We start from the raw sequence: 16,256 nt of genomic DNA, 5'->3' as shown, positions 1-16,256 counted from the left end.
CGTATATAAATTGATCAAAAATGAATAGGGATATTGCCAATTTTGTAGTGTTTACTTTCCCTAGTATTTTATTATAATTTTCATTAAAATTTATTATAAGATATTATGTTTTTTTCTTAAGGAAGATTTAATTAAGGGATTTTGAAAAATAACAAAATAAAAGGTTTTAATGCCATAGTTTTGTTTATTAGACACAATAATTTTTTTCATGTCTTAAAAACGAATTATTTCTATCATATTTTGGTTTTTATAGTCCCAACAATTGCGGAATCACACAAAACTTGATTTATTCCCTTGCGTTAACATGACGTAAAATTTAGGAAGGTGATCTTGAAAAAATAAACTATTTCTTATTCAGTTTCGCTGCGGTAACGGGAAAAATTCTTTCTACCTTCGACCGGGAATCATGTTGTGCACCTGGGGGAGGGGCATGAATAAAACATACAGACTTCCTCTCAACCAAAACCGCAAACTCCCTTGACCGAGTCTTTAAGGGAATGGGGTTCATCATTTTTTTAAGGCCGCAGTTCCTTTATTCAGCTCGTTTTTTAATGAAAAGGGGTTGGATTTTGTTTATAATAAATTCAACTCTCACCGAGACATAATTAATCTAATAAACATCACTTTCATCTTCTCTTAAGAATTTTTTGTCCTAAAATTGAATGAATTTTTTAATAAGATTTTATACACTTAACCTAAAACATAAGTAACTCTCTTGCACATTACCTTTTTGCATATAAAAATAAACTGCTTCAAAATGAATACGTATGTTTGTAATTCATTCTTATTTTATTAATTTTAATTAAACTAACCCTCTTCTTACATAAAACAAAATAGAAAAGACAAACCGTAAGCAAACAAATTTTAATCCTAATTTTTAATGACGGATTTATTTAATAATAGTAAACATGAAGATTTCTCATTTTCTAAACAGAGTAAAGTCCAGTTGGTCGAGCGTAGGGTAGAACTATGTTCATTTTTTATTCAAGGTATTGGTTGACATAAAAAGTCAGTGTCACGAGCGGGATTCGAACCCGCGACCTTCGGCTAAAAACGCCGCTGCTCTACCCCTTGAGCTATCTTGACTTCGATCCAGTCGGACACCAGCTTCCCATATCAACCTACCTAACGAATTTTCCCTCCTTTTTGCCATTTTTTAAATGCCGTGTAATCAATTTCGTGGTCCGATTGATCAAATAACTTCTTTCAATTAATTAATCTTTGTGCAAGGTGTTGGTTGAGATAAAAAAATCAGTGTCAAGAGCGGGATTCGAACCCACGATCTTCGGCTTGATACGCCGCTGCTCTACCACGTGATCTATCATGACTCCGATCCACTCGGACACTAACTTCCCATCTGATTACACGACATTTGAAATATGGCAAAAAGGAGGAAAAATTTGAAAGGTGGGTTGAGAACGTTGAATAAAATCGTACAACGTTGTCTGGAGCTAACAAAACACACAATTTCCAACCGTATTGCGTTATTATTACTGCAAACAGACAAGGCGTGATGTTTGGATCGATTTTGCCCTTCCATGCATTAACTTTGATGTAATATAGTGGTTTCACCCCGTGTCACCCCCATCCTGTTGGAAATGTTCGAACCTTTGAAAAGATCCAAACGTGAAAGCAACCTCTTAAATTTCCGAGGCTTAACGAAGAAGACACACAATTTTCTGTAAATGAAGAAACTAAACTTGTCTGTAAATTTTCCCATTCCTAAGTGGATTATTTCTGACCGAAGCTTAAGTTTGCCTCCGTCGGCCTTTCAGACCATTAACTACCTACTTCTACCGTTTTATTATTGCTGGTATTATACTTATTCTTTTATTTCAGAAATGAAACAATACTATTTTTAATGTTTTATCTTGACCCACTCTATCCCACACACGGAGAACCAAAAACACACTTTTTATACAAAGTAATTATTATTTTTTACAACAATATCGATTTTGTGGGCTAGTCACAACCTCTCTTCAGCTGTAATGACTTAAAACCCCTTCAAATATTAAAAAAAAGTTAACAATTAATAAATCTAACTTACATGCTTATTTTCATTATATTCGTGCAACACATGTGCCGAAATGAAACATGTTTTTCAGTTGGCTTGAAGTTTATTGAGCAAAAAATAAATATAAACAAATAAAACATTTTACTTTTCAAAATATATTCTTCCGTTTTAACAATTTTTCAGTTAACCATTTGCATTTGGTGATCAAATAACTAAATGAATTTTGATGGAAAAAACTTGCACGAAACTAATTTTCATCCTCGTGATTTTCCAAGTGTTGTGTTTATTTCAGAAAAAAAAGAAACAGCTTTATTTTTATGATGTAGGTTTCTCTTTGGTGGTATATCTAACAACCTGTTTTGTTTTTCTTAGTGTATACATTTCAGGACAACCTGTTCAACACAATTGACAACATTTATTTAAAAATCGCGAGATGCGGTCTGGTGTGATGTAGGTTTCAGAAAAACATTTTTTTTATCGTGCCAACGTTTCGATCTTTAAAGATCTATAAGGGAAGATAAAGAAAATGTTTTTCTGAAACCTACATCACACCAGACCTCATCTCACGATTTCTGAATAATTATCGATTAACTGTCACTAATCACCACACAATTGACAACTCTCACGTATCTGGTAGAATGTGGACACACATCCGTTACAAACGCCACAACGAAAAAGATAGAAACCACCTAATAACTTTATTTTATTCCAAATTTTAGCAAATTACAATTGTTAACACAAAATTTCAAGAGTAAAACTGGAACCTTTTGAACATAATCCAGATGGTCAATCATTTCATAATTAGGTTCGGCTGTCTTTAATTTATGCAAATCTTCTCTACAAGGCGAAGGTTTTCTTGCTGTATTTTCCCTTTCTAAAACTACATTTGTATTCTCTGAAGAACTGTTTATAGTCAAACTCGATAGCTCTTTCAACAAAGTATGAAAGTTAAATATTGTTAATAGGAGAAGATTAAGTTTTAACGTGGTGTTTCTTCAGGGAGGTAAGTTATCCTTCTTCTGTTCCCTCTTTTTATCTGCGAAATCGTTACCTTCTTTTGGTGTCATAGTGCCTAGAGGATATCAATTACTAGACCAACTAACCTCTTAAATTTTGTACATGGACGACGTGGCAATAATAGTTAATAATAATAAATAATAGTAGAGTGTGTGTGGTGATTAGTGACCGTTTATAGATATTTATTTAGAAACCGTGAGATGCGGTCTGGTGTGATGTAGGTTTCAGAAAAACAAGAAGTTGGATTCAAAATTTTTGTCTTTTGTGTAAGTGTACCATTCTTGCGTGTCGTGGCACTCTCGACACTACACGCAAGAATGGTACAATTACACAGAAGACAAACACTTTGGCCCTGAAGATGATGGCAATAAAGATCGAAACGTTGGCACGATAAAGAAAATGTTTTTCTGAAACCTACATCACACCAGACCGCATCTCACGATTTCTAAAAAAATATCGATTAACGGTCACTAATCACCACACACGTTTTTCTGAAACCTACATCACACCAGACTGCATCTCACGATTTCTGAATAATTATCTTAAATAATGAACTCAAGTCGTCTCATTTTTGAGAAAGCGCTTCTGGTTATAGCTTTCTGCAATTAAAATTTCAATAACGTGTTCAAAGACGAGAGTGGCAGTCGCCATTTATCACTGCAGTGCTCGCCAGTGTTGAGAACCCATTAATTTTTAACAACGATGGGACCGCTCTGGCCGTTTGTGTGTGTGTGTGTGCCTTTTGAATTGCACGTTTGTCGCTGTAGATGTTGGACGGCAGTTGCGCTAAAAGGTCGACACAATCCGTGTCATTCTCTTCTTGTCGTGCAGTTTTACAGCTCTAAGGCCGGCAAAAGCCATCGTCGACTTCCTAAATGGGATGGATATCTCGAATCGCTCCCTCTTCTTTCTTGGTCACTTTTCTCCCTTTCCGAAACACTAGTTGTTCCTCCCTTTCTTCTAGACCCGTCCTAAATAACTTCGACTTATGAAATATGTTGTTCCATTAATCACCTTACGAATGGGTAAGCGTTGAAACGAGCAAAATGGAAAGTGTATTAAACTCATAACTTCACTAATTGCGTGGTCCGCTTGACCAATTAATATATTACAATTAATTAAGGTTTATAGTTGAGATAAAAAAGTCAATGGCACGAGCGGGATTCGAACCCACGATCTTCGGCTTGATACGCCGCTGCTCTACCACTTGAACTATCGTGACCTCGATCCACTCGGACACCAACTTCCCATCCCAACCCTACCTTTTGAATTTTCCCTCCTTTTTGCCATTTTTCAAATGTCGTGTAATCGGATTGGATTCTCGATGACAAATGAAATGGCCACGGAGAGCTTTAGTGAAGTATACTTCATTTTAAATCATTAAATTCATAAAGCCGAAGATCGTGGGTTCGAATCCCGCTCGTGCCATTGACTTTTGTGTGTCAACTAAAAACCTTAATTAATTGTAAACTCATAACGTTTAATTTGCTTCAAATCATTCACATTCCGATTCAAATTAGATTTAGTCTATTGCTGTAATTCTCATAATAACAAGACCGGATTAATTATGGTAGGCATATCATTAACATGGTTTACAACTTAAAGGGATCGATGTCAGTGGGAAAAAACGTACTCCTGGCATGGGTTCCCGGGCACGTTGGTATAACCGGGAAAATACGTTGGCACGAAGGAAACACTTCTAAATTATATAAATGTAAAAAAGACATCGGTCCCTGCCCTGCGGAAGAAGAATTATACCAGGTTGCGCATAGGTCATACCAAGATTACACAAAACGCCCTCTAATGGGGGTGAGATCACGTAGGTGTCCGTTGTGTGGAGGGTTTGTCACGTTGTAGCATCTAATAAATAACACACTGCAAAGAACTAACTCAGAAAAGAAATAAATACGACATCCCGAATCTTGAGGCACGGTAGCAGGCACAGATCACTATTCCAATATCTCAGGGTCATAAATATTTTTAAGAGTAGGATCTTAGGGAGCGTCGGTGGCCGCAACGGTTTAGACGTTGACAAGGCGCTCATCACTGTTAGGTAAAGGTTTGACGGCCCTAAAACTAAAAACAATAAAATAAAATACAAAATAGGTTTACCAACTTACAAGACATAACATTGAAGAAATTTGCTATTTTTAATATTTTATTTTTGAAACCTCTTTAATATTTTCGTTCAGTTAATAGTCAATTTAGTTATTTTGTGAGAATGGCCGGTAAAGAATTCGTCGAGGATCCCGTTTTGTCGCCGACCTGCAAAAAACAATAATTTGGATCATCTATGTTAATAAAATAGTGACATAAATATTTTACATATAATGTATTAGCCTACAGTTTGATAGAATTAGGGAAATTGTAGGTAATTTATGCAGCAAAGTGAAAAAATCGGAATAAACAGGCAAAAAACAAAAGACAATCAAGAAAAAACCACAACCAACTTTATTTCAGCCTAGTGCCATTTTTTTCCGGAAACAATTTAATTCAAGAATGTGAATAGGGTTTAGAAAGAGTGGATCGTTATTTTTCATTCAATATTATTCAATATTCTTTCCATGTAAGGTCTTGGTTGAGATAAAAAGTCAGTGTCAACAGCGGGATTCGAACCCACGACCTTCGGCTAAATACGCCGCTACTCTATCACTTGAGCTATCGTGACTTCGATCCTCTCGGACACCAACTCTCCAGCTCAACCTACAACCGTTCGAACCTCTTCTCTTTTTGCCGTTTTCAAGGTATCAAAAGGGAAAGTTCGAACTGTTATAGGTTGAGATGGAGAGTTAGTGCCCGCGGATAGAAGTCACGATAGCTCAAGTGGTAGAGTAGCGGCGTATTCAGCCGAAGGTCTTGGGTTCGAATCCCGCTCGTGACACGGACTGTTTTATCTCAACCAATACCTTTCATGAATATTAATTAATTGAAAAATTATTATTATATCAATTCATAGATCAATATAATAAACAAAAAAATGGAAAGTCTACTTTTTTGTAGATAAATTGTGAATCGAATTGCTCTTTCTTTTTTTAAGTTATCTATATGCATATTTATTTAAGTTAAGTTGGTTAGGTTTAGTTACCTCGGTGTATCGGATCTCCGAAATTTTTTCTATTATTTTTTTTCTTTCTTTTGCTTTGGTAATTGGCTGTATCTCAGAAGTTCGTAGCTACCAATGCACTGGAATACTTATCATTGGGTTTGGTGTGTTTAAGTGGAAAGCCAAACTTGTTGGAAGTGCAAATAAGTGTACGGCAAGGTTGCATTTTATGTGCCTTGTTATTTTCACCCCCGATCTTGTTGATATGCTAGAATAAGGTATTTCGATCATGTAAATACATGTAAAAAACCGTAGTGAAGCAAACGACTTTTTTCTGTTTGCAGAAACTAGTGAATATCAACAAACTGGAAAACTCCTGAACAAAAAGGGACTTGTCGTTCCATTTGACTAAATCATGGATTATAATTTTTCGGTTTTGGTGTGGCTATAGTGCGTATATCTGGGAGTGTATTGACGATTACAATGTTTTCCTGCGCGCATTTAAAATATCGTATAAAGCCAAGTTGGCAAAGCAATTCTTGAATTGAATATGCCATGGCACATAGCGAACCCTTCGCCCCTTTTGCAAAGTAAACTTCAGATCTTTAATTCATTCAGTAGATCAGTTAGTTATGCAAGTCAGGTCTGGAGATTTGAATATTATGTTAAAATCAAGAGTTTTTGTTCGAAAATTGTTTTTGCTTCCTTTTGTTATCTTACAGAAACATATTAGAGACTGTTTTACCCCCACTTTGTGTGTTCCATTTTTTCTGGACTTCGTGGAAGAATGCTGGCTATTAAGGTTCCTAAAAGTAACCTTAAAAAGCCGATCTATCAAATCATTTTCATAAATGTATAAGTTTTAAACGTGAATCGGCCAGCCTGGCTGTTCCGGTACTCTGTCACTAGTCTCAGTTATTTAAACTGGGAACACACTTATCCGATGCAACGCTATGCGACGCTACACAATTCTACCCGACGCTTTGTTACGTTTTGGTAGGGTGTGCACATCTTTACGACATCAAGCATAGTAATTTATACAACAACAATAATACATGCAGTTTGAATAAAAATATGAGTGTCCGGTTCTTTTGTCTTCGTCTGCACTCGATGCTACCCGACGAAAATCTGGATAGTGGGGATCGCAGGGCGTAGAGTAGGGTAGCGTCGCATAGCGTGGCATCGGGTGTGTTCCTCGATTAAAACTTTCACTACATGGCGTATGATACCCTAACATCCACGAGTGCTCTACACAATCAAGGAGTGAGAGAACATACATTTCTCTTCATCTCACACTGCCCCGTTTTAATTATTTCATAAAATAGTTTTTGGAGTAGATTATATCATGGGTTATATTGATGATGTTATTCTATGATCTGAATCGAATTAGCTGGCCGGATTCTGTTTCATGGCTTAGTGTTAGAGGAAGATTCTAATGACAAAGTTTAACTTCTGAAGATTGCGTAAGTGGCCTTACCAAAAACCCTACCGTAGAACATTATAATGTATTTAAGTCCATATCCCTTCTTTGAATTATATTTATTATATTATACAATACTAAGGATTATATTTATAATTTACTGACTGTTTATCTCAATAGTCGATATGTAAAATATTTTAAACCAAAATTTGCCATGTTATTTTGTTTGATTAACCTCTGGACGCTTAAAACTTTTGTTAACTATTTACATGAGATCTTGTCTGACGGATCGATTTTGTCGTCAGGGAACTGAATTCTCACCTTATGTACGCATAAGGGCGGGTGTTCCTCAGAGAAGCATACTTGGCCCTTTTCTATTTTCCATATACACTGCAGATATTCCTACACACTTTAACATTTCGACACAGACATTCGCTGATGATACAGCGATTCTTACACGCAATTCGGACCCCTCAATTAACACTCAACACTTACAACAACACGTGAATTAATTAGCAATATGGTTCACAAAGTGGAGAATAAAGAATAAACCTAACAAAAAGCACACATATCAATTTTACTATACGTAAAAATGTCTGTCCTGTACCAAATAAATGTAATAAAAAAAACTATTTACGAGTTTAATCACCTGTAAATAAACGTAATAAAGTGACCCTTTATTAATAAATACACTATCGACCTGTCGTAGCTTAAAAATTAAATATCATTTCAAATAAAAGTACTCGCCTCTACCTTAGATACATAGATCAGTTGTATGAGATATTATCTAAATATATGAGACCTATAAATACTTTATCATTAGGAAAACTGCACACACGTACGCTGTTAGGGAGAGATGTAATACATAAATTATTTTTATCATCACTGATAATTTACCGTATTAATCTTTCTTTACGGATTCTATGTATTAAAAACCTTAGGAAATCAATTTTTTCGCTTTATGTCAAGTTGGTGATTTCATTTGATTTTTATTGAGACTTAAATTTTAAGTTTTTTGTATGTATCCTGAGTCCTACTATATTGAATTACAAATATGTCAAAATACACAGTTACATTATAAATAAATCTTTTTGTGTAAGGTTTTGGTTGAAATGAAAAAGTTACTGTCACGAGCAGGATTCGAACCCACGACCTTCGACTCAAACGCCGCTGCTCTGACCACTTGAGCTATCGCGACTCCTGCTCGTGATACTAGCCTTTTCATTTCAACCAATGCCTTACATAAAAAGATTAATTAATTGAAAGAATCTTTTTATGTAAGGTTTTGGTTGAAATGAAAAAAGTTAGGTTCACAAGCAGGATTTGACCCCACGACCTTCGACTCAAAACGCCGCTGCTCTGACNCAATTAAGTTAATTAATTAGTTGAGACAAAAAAGTCAATGGCACGAGCGGGATTCGAACCCACGATCTTCGGCTTGATACGCCGCTGCTCTACCACTTGTGCTATCGTGGCAAAAAGGAGGGAAAATTCAAAATGTACGGTTGAGATGAGAAGTTGGTGTCCGAGTGGATCGAGGTCACGATAGCTCAAGTGGTAGAGCAGTGGCGTATCAAGCCGAAGATCGTGGGTTCGAATCCCGCTCGTGCCATTGACTTTTTTTATCTCAACTAAAAACCTTAATGAATTGTAGTAAATAGTATTTAATCATTATATTTCGTGGTCCAATTGACTAAATAACTTCTTTCAATTAATTAATCTTTATGAAAGGTATTGGTTTAAATGAAAAAGTTAGTGTCACGAACGAGATTCGAACCCACGACCTTCGGCTAAATACGCCGCTGCTCTACCACTTGAGCTCACGTGATTTCGATCCGTTCGGACGCCAACTTCCCATCTCAACCTACCTTTCGAATTTTCCCTCTATTTTGCCACTTTTCAAATGAACAACGAACCTCTTAAATTTTGTGCACGGACGACCTGGCAATAACAGTTGATAATAATAAATATTAGTAGTAAATAGTATTTAATCATTATATTTCGTGGTACAATTGTCAAAATAACTTCTTTCAATTAATTAATCTTTTTGTAAGGATTTTGTTGAAATGAAAAAGCTAGTGTCACGACCGGGATGCGAACCCATGATCTTCGGCTAAATACGCCGCTACTCTACCACTTGAGCTACCACTCGGACACCAACTTCCCATCTCAACCCAACCTTTCGAATTTCCCCCCTTTTTTTTGCCATTTTTCAAATGTCGTGTAATCAGGACAAATGGTGTCCGAGAGGATCGAAGTCAAGATAGCTCAAGTGGTAGAGCAGCTGCGTGAACCGAAGGTGGTGGGTTCGAATCCCGCTCGTGACACTAGCTTTTTCATTTCAACCATTACCTTACATAAAGATTAATTAATTGATAGTATTTAATGTTTTCAAACGCAATGAAACCTTTTCATTTATTTGAAGTACAAAAGACTGAGATTTAATGTACAAAATACCTTCCAATGTTGTACGCAATACAAATCTTGAGTTCAGTACTCTTGATTAATGTTTCAAAAGTCGCAACCTTTAAACACTAATTTGCTCAACTATCTTTTGTGTTTTTTTAGACAAATCTGTGGGATGTTGTTTTTGATCTGAAATTTTTATGTTTCAGCTACGAATGCAGCGTTTCGAACAAGTCAGAATTCTACGTCTCCTACAACCTGACGGAGGAGGCATTCCAAGAGAACCCGATAATAAACTGGGACGCCATAGTATGGGTAAAGCGGCCGATGATGCTCTGGGTGGTCCAGGTGATCCTGGCGGCCATCAGCCTCACGGAGGCAATGCTCCTGGCCTACCTGGGATACAAGGTTCGTTACCAATCCACCCTCGTAAAATGCATGATAACTGATACTAATCCTTGACACATGGCAGACGCGAATTATCAATTCTGATGAGTGAGTTTAAACCCCGAATGTAATTCAGTTGGAAATTACTACCTGATAGGCTTGTTAATTGGGTCCTATTTAAAGATGCTATTTCAATTTAGATGTCCGTGATTAGTAATTCCCTAGTTTATTTAAATCATATATATATATCCTAACCAAGCTATTTCCAATATAATTAAATTTATATATCGAACATTATTATTCTACTCCAATGATGCACTTGTTAATGAATGTATTGATAAAGAGTTGACTCAATTGCCAATTATTTTCACTGGCGATTTCAACATTAATGTTGCTTCTGAGGAAGAGCAACATTTAATCGGGTTTTTAGACCTGAAATTCAATTTAAAAATAAACCCATTTACGTTTTGTGGTCGATTGACCAAGTTACTTCTTTAGATCAATTAATTAATCTTTTTATGTAAGGTCTTGGTTGAAATAAAAAAGTTAGTGAGACGAGCGGGATTCGAACCCACGACGATCGGCTAAATACGCCCAACGTTGAAGAAGAACGGTTGAAGGTTGAGATGGGTGTTGTTGTCCGAGAAGATCGAAGTCATGATAGCTCAAGTGGTAGAGCAGCGGCCGAAGGTTAGCCGAAGGTCGTGGGTTTGAATCCCGCTCGTGACACTGACTTTTTTATTTCAACCAATACCTTACATAGAAAGAATAATTAATTGATTTAAAAATAAACGTCTTAATTACTAAATCAAGAAGCAATGTTGATGCCAAATTTCGTAAATACCTTGAGAAATTAGAATCAAAAATATTCATATCATATTGTCATAAACCAACAGTTTTTTTTCAAAATTTGTGGAATCATTAACTGATTGTAAATTAAATTTTAAATTTTGATTCAAAACCGAGTATATTCTTAAAAGTGGACTTTTCATCAGGAAGTTTCTCTTCTGCAGTGTGTAATGTGAGATACACGGTGTTTTATTTTTTTTTAATCCAATTCCCGCCATTGATTAATTCTAAGGAGTCGGAAAACGTTTCAATTTTTGGCGGGTTGGGGGTAATAAATGTTAAATATTGTATCGGAGGAGCAATTTCTCTGTGACAAAGAAAAACTGAGGATAAAACGAAAATAAGGAAGGAAAAGCGAGGTTGAACTTCCGCCAGTGCCTGCTTCGAGATAAGAAAGAAAAAGAGAAAAAAGGAAAAGTAAAGCGTGATAAGAGTTAATGAAAATAAATTAAATGAAAATTACTCTGATGAAAAATTACCAGACTGGGCGTTTCTCCTTTTTTCCCTTTTTGGAAGAGATAGTTCTCCTCACGATTCACCTCAAACAATTTCTACACAGCGCGTTTTTCCTTCTTTTTTCCTCGTATCCAGCCTTGTAGGACGTGATAGCTAGTGAATTATCGTTCTTTCCTTAGTTCTGAATCCTCGCGAAGCATAAATGCTGCACAACTAATAAAGCGAATAAAAAGAATTTTGTCCGGACTGGTGATTTTATTTTCTTTTGTTTTCGTGAGCGGCCGTCTCGTACTTTTCAAACGCGCGTATCCGCCCCATGTGCGTCAGTGTACTCGCGACACCTTTCGACTACCGGAAATTTTGAATTTCATCGAAAACCAAACATTCCCCTTAATTTTTAAATCCATTTAAATTCTTTTTTCTATATATTTTCCAGAGCTTTTTAATAGTTTTACATATAATAATATAATATACACAGCACGGTTCTAACAGGATACATAAATTCTTTTCAGAAAACAACATATTTGGAATTTCATTCCCTTGTTTTGCACCCACAATGGTACAAAAGTTGCATGCATTAATGAGATGTAGACAATTAGGTCGAAACTCCCAGGGCTAAGCTGCCGCCGGTGCGCTGTAGAATGCTGCTATTTAATGAGACTCTTATAAAGGACGAGGGCACTCCATGCGGTCGCACTCATTAGCGAATTCTTCTACTGAAGAGGAAAGTTGTGGTTGTCAACATCCATGCAAAGATTGTTGCGTTATGTAGCTCATTAACCGTGCTTGTTGACTTCCAGAGAAGGATTGTACATAACCTTAATAGGCAAAACCAATGTTTCCTGTCTCTAAATTTCTCATTTAACTAGAAATAGATCAATCCAGGAGCATAACAGTAGTGCCCATATTACGTTAATAAGAATATAAAAGTATTATTTTAGCTTCACATGGGATGAAATAGTCAAGAAATTCATTCGTTACTGAAGAGAAGGTATCGACCGCTTGAAGTTTAATTTGACGTATGATCAGTATTACGGACAAGGGGTAGAACAAAAAACAAAATTCCAACATTGCCAAGCTTTCCACCGTGGCTTCAAGCTCATCAACAGTTAAAGAAATCAGCACTGATTTTTTGAAAATCATTCTGCACAACTGGGTTGTCACAATACTACCACACACTGGGCACAATTTGATGTTGATAACATTGATATGCTGCATAAAGAATCTTCAGACGTCAGAAGAAAAGTAAAGGACATTATGTACATTTGAAAAAAAAAACGTCATAAGTGTGATTATGTTATCACGTGTCCTTCTCAATCTTATAGCTGAGGTTATTGTTTGGTTAGACTTTTCAAATGTGTATGTATAAATTATTAAGAGTTACCATTCCCGTTTTGGTAATGTATTTTTACTACAAATTTGATTTTTTTAAAACCACCAATATAGTAAGTATTCACCTGTGCCAAAAATTGATAAATGTTTGTTTTTATAAAATAACATAATAAGTTAATTTATTGCTGCTAATTTGTTGGGAAATATAGGCTCTGATGATGGCCTTGAAGCCCGGGTTGAAGGCTTAGTAAAGTTGGAACTTTGTTTTTGATTCTACCCCTTGAACATAATACTAGTCATTGATTAACATATTTATCGAAATTTTTAAACAAAATAAATACGTAAAATGGATTTTTATTGTTTCCTTTACATACGTTTTACTAATAATAACATCTTACAGCCAACTGACAAATGCTCAAAACTACTCTGAGTACGTCGTAATCATATGAAACAGTAACCAGTTATTTGGAATCCATAATCGTTGAAGTAGAATTCTGACTTGTCAAAAATTATACAGAAAAAAACGACATTTAAATTATTTCACGATTTAATGGGTAAAAACTGTGTAAGCACCATGAAATCCCTTTAAACTATATGAAGTTTACTTAGCTCCTAACGTATAGCAATGTGAGAACATTTTGGACATCTAACTTAATTATTCAAAAATTGTGAGATGCGATCTGGTGTGATGTAGGTTTCAGAAAAACATTTTCTTTATCGTGGCAACGTTTCGATCTTTATTGAGATCATCTTCAGGGCTCAAAGTGTTTGTCTTCTGTGTAGAGGGCACTCTCAACACGACACGCAAGAATGGCACAATTACACAGAAGACAAACACTTTGAGCCCTGAAGATGATCTCAATAAAGATCGGAACGTTGGCAAGATAAAGAAAATGTTTTTCTGAAACATACATCACACCAGACCGCATCTCACGATTTCTGAATAATTATCGATTAACGGTCACTAATCACTAACATCTAACATTGGCCCTGGCCTGTTAGATCGAGCAATGTTAACCAGTCGATTCTCACAAGTCTACGTCGTGATTTTTCTAGATCTAACACACCTAACAGAGTTGACAGGGTTAACACAAAGATCGTGAATACCCCCTTATATACAACTTACGGTAGTCTTAGTTGTCAGAATCAGGTTTAGGAGTATTACTGAGGATTATTGTATAAAAGGTTTTATTTCAGATGCTAAAAGTACTTGTGCATTTCCTTTTTCTACTTAATGACAACTGTAAATTAATATACTACTCTTGTGACTGCCCTAGTAATAAAAATGATGTGACTATCCAAAATTACTTTTGGTTTCAAGTAGAAATTATTTGGAAAATACGCAATTAATGTTTATCTTGGGAAAAACACTGCTTGAATTTACAAAAAACAAACCCTAAGAACATGTAGTACAAAGATTTATCATTTGAGTTTATTGATTATTATGGTATATAAAGCTATTTATGAATCGTTAATTCGATACGGAACAGAAAGCTATCGTGTAGCGGCCAATTGGCATTTAAATAAAATAAATACTTTACTAAAAGATACACTGAGGAATATATAACTTCCGAAATATGACAAACTCTTACTCCCAAACTATTTCATGTCTTCAAAATTATGAAAATGTTCAAGGGGAACCTAGATTATAGGAAATGTAAGAAAAAAATTAAATCAACGAGGAATGCACAATTATTTTACTTGTGTACTCCAAGTAACAAATATGATGAGTGATGCTTAAATTACAGAACAACTTATTAATAAACAAACTAAACAAAATCCCTCTATCTGTAGATGAATGAATGAATGAAAAAGTACTTTATTAGATAAACAAAAGAGAGTAAAAAAAATTATACATAATCAAAAAGCACATTTCGGCAATGGTTATCAACCGTCTGCCGGAGTCGGACTATACATTTTTAATAAACAAGGAACATATTTCTTCTTAAGGAATAAACAAAAGAGAGAGAAAAAGCTATATAAATAAACTAAAATAACAACATATCTATTTATGCACATATAAATAACCAGGGAGTCTCTGATATATACAGTAAACATTTAATAGTTGAAATAAAAAACAAGCGTTTTCCTGTAGTTCCAGGCTTCCATCGCAAACTCTACCAGATTTAAAGACTCGGGGTTATTTAGTAAAGAGATTAGGTGCTCTCTCGTCAACGTGGCCAAGCCTATATGCCGTGCTCGGAACTCAGCTAAAACTGGGCATTCTGCTAGAAAATGAAAACAGTCTTCTCGAGCCTGCCTGTTGCAGAGTGAGCACCTATCGGAACTATTGACTCTTGTGGGGTTATAATTGAGCCCACCTAATTTTGGGCACCTACAGTAACTCGCACCTAATTTTGAAAAACCAGCGAGCTAGCGGAATGGACGGAATTTTAGAATCTTGCGCTATGTTCAGGAAAGGTTGACTGATATTAAGGTCCTTATAGAGCAAAAATCTAGAGGAATTCTTAGCATGGATCTGTAGATCTGTAGATGAATGGATACGAAATATAAAAAAATTAAATCTAACCTAAAAGGCTCGCTAACTGAGAAAATTAATCATTTTTAAACATAAATGGCTCTGTTAAAAAATAAAACAAATAAATAAACAAAATTTAAAGAAAACTCACTTTCTATTATGACTCAACGTCCTCATCAATAGTTATTCAGATATCGTCCTCATCAATTGGGAATTTATTACTTTAATTATACACGTTACAAAAGCTCTGTTTCAAATAGGAACCTGGGACGAACAATTTTTTTTTTATAATTTTTTGTTTCGAATTAATATTGTATTATCTAATAAAGTACATTTAATACATTCTGCATAAGATATGAGCAAAACTACTGTAAAAATTTCAAAATGTGAAGGAACCAGCCGATAGACTTTTAAATCTGGCTGGAAATGTTTCACTTATATGTATGTACTGTTTAATAACAATAATAATAATATTAATATAATTTATTTTAAGTCACCAGAGCTTAGTCCATACCATGATTCGCCGATCAGATTGACACAGGTTAAAAATTATGGAATAATAATGGTGGTAAGAGTTTTTTGGTACTATAATTCACTGTACTTTGTTCAACTTGTTCTTAGATAAAATTCCACTGGCGGGGGATTCGAACGCAGAACGGCGAGTGTGGCAAAAGTTTAGACTCCTAAACGGCAGAGAAAATCATTAAGACAATTTCGAACGTACCTTTTTTTTTTACTAGAAACATTGAAATCTGAATCACTTCTTTTTTTCAGATATGTAAGCGTTGTATATGTATATATATATNAAAATCATTTTAATGTTTTTATTAATTTTTATTGTCTTTTTCGATGT

The 16,256-nt window shown here is 35.2% G+C and overlaps 1 protein-coding gene and 1 non-coding gene across 18 annotated transcripts in view; one reads left to right on the top strand and one right to left on the bottom strand.

Annotated features, from left to right (window-relative positions):
• Window positions 1-16,256, top strand: part of LOC106673761 (potassium channel subfamily T member 2) — a 454,961-nt gene that overhangs the window by 364,970 nt on the left and 73,735 nt on the right. For all 17 annotated transcript variants that reach the window (XM_024225474.1, XM_024225475.1, XM_024225484.1 and 14 more), the window contains one exon: window positions 10,110-10,308. In XM_024225474.1, the coding sequence (XP_024081242.1) occupies window positions 10,110-10,308 (199 nt within the window). The remainder of the gene's footprint in view (window positions 1-10,109; window positions 10,309-16,256) is intronic.
• On the bottom strand, window positions 1,014-1,086 carry Trnak-uuu. The gene has a single exon. It is a non-coding gene; the product is annotated as a tRNA-Lys (tRNA).

The sequence above is a fragment of the Cimex lectularius genome, unplaced genomic scaffold (assembly GCF_000648675.2).
Source record: "Cimex lectularius strain Harlan isolate CLEC.00 unplaced genomic scaffold, Clec_2.1 scaffold6, whole genome shotgun sequence".
NCBI classification, from domain to species: domain Eukaryota; kingdom Metazoa; phylum Arthropoda; class Insecta; order Hemiptera; family Cimicidae; genus Cimex; species Cimex lectularius.
The sequence above is the reverse complement of the archived record's forward strand: the minus strand, read 5'-3'. Positions and strand labels throughout refer to the sequence as shown.